The sequence below is a fragment of the Cornus florida genome, unplaced genomic scaffold, assembly GCF_030987335.1.
Source record: "Cornus florida cultivar Cherokee Brave unplaced genomic scaffold, ASM3098733v1 CherokeeBrave_3.0.0_Hap2_Chr05, whole genome shotgun sequence".
In the NCBI taxonomy this organism is placed as follows: domain Eukaryota; kingdom Viridiplantae; phylum Streptophyta; class Magnoliopsida; order Cornales; family Cornaceae; genus Cornus; species Cornus florida.
The window spans coordinates 110,278,044-110,283,190 of NW_026775575.1; the positions used below are offsets into that span (position 1 = coordinate 110,278,044).

The window sequence follows — 5,147 nt, forward strand, 5'->3', positions numbered from 1 at the left end:
ATGGAGTTACGACAAACTGGACATGTAGTAGCGCTTTTTTGAATCCATTGAGAAATGCAATGGGAATGGAATGCATGGCTGCAGGGAAGAAGTTTGCATGTGTTGCCATCTTCAAACTCGTCCAAACATATGGGACACTCGGCATTGAAGTTGGGATCGGTTGAATAGGTTTTTTTGTAAATCATATCAAACTGCAGCAGTTGAAATTCCATCGTAATTCTTCCTAATATTTCATTAATCTCCACAACCACATCTCTGGGATCTCTGTTTCTTTCTGCAGCTTCCGGAACTCGTGCTTGTGGCGGCTGACTACTTCTTTCAGAATCTGGTTGGCGCCTGCAACAGTACATGAGGATAAGAAAGGCCAAAAAGCCCACAACCATCTCTGTAAGAAACCAAGCTAACCCAATTAAGTTATTCTTATTCATATTACTATATATATGTACGTAATAGACGAAGAGACGGGAAGGAGAGAGGCCGTGACTGTTTTTAATTGTGTGTGTATATATATATATATATCGACTAGTATTGCTCGACTAGTTTCCATAATTGTATCAAAAAAAATTTAAGTAGTTTTTCTCAACCAATTTTATCCTACCTATTTTGTGTATGTGCTTTGTACGTAGTAATATTGGATTGTGATTGTTAATAGAAACTGCGATTAAATGTTTTACATATATGTATTGATCAATTCATGAGAAGATTTGAGGTGGTACTATTTGGGTTAATTTATGTACAAGATAGGTATTCATGTGCTAGCAAAATAAATCAAGTTTATAAGAAGTGGGGATTTGATTTGTTGTGTTTGTTTTGATGGAGAAATTTCAAAACTTTTAGGCCTGGGTTATAATTGTGAAAATAGTCATAAAATTAAAAATAAAAAAATTATACAAAGATTATGTTTGGTCCAGTTTTATGAAAATTATTTTGTTAAAACTCATTTAATACCTGTTTTCCTATAATTATCTTTTATAATTCTCTGGAAACAATTTTCTATTTTCTGAATTCTTAATAACTATATTTAGAGTTACAAACCAAATAACCACTTAATTTCTAGTTTCAAAAAAGGAGTGTGTGGAGGGAAAAATCTCCCTCCAATAAGAGCAGTCCACGTCATCATAAATATAACTTTATCTTTGATAAAGTTCAAAGCCTATCTCGTTAAAAGTTCAAGTTGAGTTAGTCATTAGCCCAAGACTACTGTTATCTAACTACCAGCTTTACTAAAGCCCGAATCAAGATGCCAGCAGCCCAATGTCACTAATGTCAAACTTCTAGCCCATGAATAGAGTCATGTGGACCAAGTTAAATGCGGCCCAAATCCATTTAAAGAAGGAGCTGGTCCTGCAAGGAAAATGATTCACCAAAGGAAGCAAGTTCTGTGTAAAGAAAATCTGGTAAGGGAAGAATTATAAAGAGGAAAGAATTTTATTTGTAAAGAAATTTGTATATGGAAAGAATTAAAAGGACAAGTAACGCGAGTCCTACCGTAATTCTTCTAACTTTTGTATATAAATAGAGGCATAGACCTCTAATAAAGGGATCAAGCAATTCTACGCTTCTCTATATACTGTCCTTGTTTATTTTTTATTGAGTGAGTTATGTTATTTCTCCTAATCATTATTGGTTGGGCGAAATTTTGCACCTACACTTTGGCGCCGTCTGTGGGAAACGTGTGCAAATATATTTCCACTCTTGTTTTTTGTTTCACAAGTGAATCCTGCAGCTACCATCTAGAATGTCGAACGAAAGATCTTCAACGGATCAACAGACAGAGTTGATGCAGAAGATGCGTGAAGAGTTTCTACACCAGTTTGACGTACTTCGTCAGGCAAACGAAACAAGCGTGGCTCAGATCGCCTTGCTTCAACAGCAGAATAACACTCTGCAAACGGCGCTGGCTCAGTTGACACCACCACCACCAGTGGGTGACATAGCAGCACCCCCTAGTCAGAATATTCCTCCGATTACTGGACTTCCGCCTGATGGGGCTCCACCTAATGGGGCACGACCCAATGAGGCTCAGCCGAATGAGGTTCAGCAACAACGGAGGGCAAGATCCGAGGCTACGGCTTCAGATAACATCCCTCGTCGCACACAGGATGAGCAAGTCGAATCCAGCCATAAGCTTAAGGTGTGGTCCAATAGAATCCCAGATGGTGCAGGTGTCCAGGATGCCTTTGACGAGAAGAGACTCCTGAAGATTCAGAGACCTGCCGAGATGGCTAGAGAACACAAAAATTCCTTGGTCAAAACTCCTTTCACTGACGATATGTATCTGGTTGAGAGGCCCAAGAAATTTACCATGCCTTCTTTCACTCAGCTTGATGGAGCAGGGGATCCTTCTCGGCACCTAGATCATTACACTCAAAAGATGGCTTTGGATGATCGTAATGACCCTTGGATATGCAGAGTTTTTCCTACCAGTTTGACAGGAGCAGCACTAGAGTGGTTTAGGAATAGACTGCATAAGTCCATCCCGGATTACGTAACTCTATACACCATGTTCCTGGCACAGTATTACGGAAATAAGAAGCAAAAGAAGAGCATTGCCAGCCTCTTTACCGTAAGGCAAAAAAGGGGGGAAACATTGCAGGATTTCTTGTCAAGATTCAACATGGAAGCCTCATAAATAGCGGATTGTCATCCCGCAACTGCTATAGAGACATTTAAACTCGCGATGATTCAGGGGACGAAGTTTCACACTTCCTTAGTCAAGTATTCTCCTCCCGACATACAGACTCTCAATGCCAGGGCCCAGATCTACATTCGGCTTGAGGAGAATATAGCCCACCGAGCGCAGCACGCCACCCTCGTGACAGTGGAAAACAAGCCTCGAGAAAGAGTTCCAACTCTAAAGATTCAAAAAGCCAACGTTCCTCAACGCCAATCACCCAAGCACCTGAAAAAAGGCAAAGGGTAGAGGAAGGATTTACACCTCTCCGAACTACTTTGGCTCGGCTCTTCCAAGAGAATAAGATGAAGTTCATAACTCCGCAGCCAATAAAGCAACCCCTGGAGCAAAGGGACAAAAGTAAGCATTGCGTTTATCATCAAGATTATGGGCATTCAATCAATGATTGCAGATCCCTCAGGCGACAGGTGGAGAATATGACCGCCAGAGGTGAGTTGACGGATTACCTCATGACAAAGGAGTATGAAAAACCCAGCGAGGTCTATCCCCGCAAGGTGGAAGGTACGGAAGTAAAAGTCATCCATGCAATACATGGCAGGTCTGAAGATGATCAAGAGTCCGAGGAGGTATACAGATCCAGACTGAGGGCAGCCCACAAGCTCAGGAGGATATCCTCGGTCAGTGCTATCGCTTCGGGTAGCATCAGTATTGGATTCGGAGATGGCGACCTATCAAGAGTTCAACTCCCCCACGAGGATCTATTGGTCATCAGTCTTTTAGTGGCCAATTGTATGATCCGGAGGGTTTTGATAGATCCAGGAAGTAGCGCCAACATAATCACAAAGATGGTCTTTGAGCAGCTAGAGATCCCGTCATCATCTATTCGACCTACCTCCAGCCCATTGATAGGGTTCGATGGCATAAGAATAGATCCCCTTGGAGTAATAGACTTGTCCGTAACCGCGGCAAAAAGGACTCTGAAGGAGAACTTTGTTTTAACAAATATCCATCCTTCTTACAATCTCATCATGGGAAGAGACTGGATACATCGGATGAGAGAAGTTCCGTCCACCCTTCACCAGGTGATGCGGTGTTTATCTCCGGACAAGAAAGAAGTAATTAATCTGTGGGGCAATCAAGTCGCAGCGAATGAATGCTATATGTTGACACAAGTTGAAGCAAAGAGGGTGTCGACTCAACAGTAACCAGGTGTGGCTTCCAAAACTGGACCCAAATAGCAATTACAGAGCCCTCTGCCCAAGTATCTTAAGGTAGAGGAGGAAGAGGAAATTGCGAAGCCCACCGAGGAGACCCTTGAAGCCGTGGAAGTTTTCCTCGGCGACCTTCAGAAGGTTACCTATCTAGGCTCTTCCTCCACATCCGAAGAAAATAAGGCTTTGATTTATGTTATCCGGAGCAATGTAAATGCCTTTGCGTAGGATCACTCGGACATAGTAGGGATCAATCCCTTAGTTTCCTGCCATAGTCTGAAGGTGGATCCGGAGTTCAAACCGGTTAAGCAAAAACACCGAAGGTTTGCCCCCGAACGCAATCACATTATAGCTGAAGAAGTGAGCAAATTGTTGCAAGCAGGTTTCATTCGAGAAGTGCAATATCCACAGTGGCTGTCAAACGTGGTAGTCGTACAAAAGAAGAATGGAAAATGGAGGGTTTGTGTAGACTATACCAACCTTAACAAAGCCTGCCCTAAAGATAGCTTCCCTCTGTCTAAGATAGATCAGATGGTTGATGCTACCACCGGCTACGAGGGGTTGACATTCCTAAATGCATACTCGGGATACAATCAAATTCCTATGAATCCCGAAGATGAAGAAAAAACGGCTTTTATTACAGAAAAGGGGACTTATTGTTACAGGGTCATGCTCTTCGGACTGAAGAATACTGGAGCTATTTATCAACGCCTTATCAACAAGATATTCGATAATCTGCTGGGAAAGACAGTTGAAGCATATATAGATGATATGGTGGTTAAAGTGTGAAGAAAGAAGATCATCCGAAGCATTTACAGGAAGTTTTTAATACCTTGAAGAAGTACAACATGAAGCTGAATCCATCCAAGTGCTCCTTCGCGGTATCATCAGGTCAATTCCTCGGCCACATAGTGAATAAAAGAGGGATAGAGGTAAGTCCGGCTCAGGCTAAAGCCCTCATCCAGAATCAGGAACCAAAAAATCGCAGGAAGGTGCAGGTTCTTACCGGTCGGATCGTAGCCCTCAGCCGGTTTATATCCCGATTGTCAGATAAGTGTAAACCATTCTTTGATGCTATACGATCTAAGAATAAAGATATATGGGGACCTTAGCAGTAGGAGGCCCTTAGTCGGTTGAAAGGTTACATGGCCGAACTACCAATTCTATCCACTCTAAAACCTGGGGAGGTTCTTATTATGTATTTGGCAATTTCTAATATAGCGACAAGTGCAGCATTGATTAGAAAGGAAAGAAAGAGGTAATATCCAATCTTCTACACAAGTAAGACCATGACAAATGCG

The 5,147-nt window shown here is 42.1% G+C and overlaps 1 protein-coding gene across 1 annotated transcript; it reads left to right on the forward strand.

Moving 5' to 3' along the window:
• The first annotated feature begins 1,738 nt into the window (after positions 1–1,738).
• Positions 1,739–2,632, forward strand: LOC132309958 (uncharacterized). The gene has a single exon (XM_059808206.1). It carries the CDS (start codon positions 1,739–1,741, stop codon positions 2,630–2,632), a length of 894 nt encoding a protein of 297 aa, XP_059664189.1.
• Positions 2,633–5,147: the final 2,515 nt, after the last annotated feature.

Excerpts from the sequence above, each read along its gene's own strand:
- LOC132309958 (XM_059808206.1), top strand. The coding sequence starts at position 1,739 with ATGTCGAACGAAAGATCTTCAACGGATCAACAGACAGAGTTGATGCAG.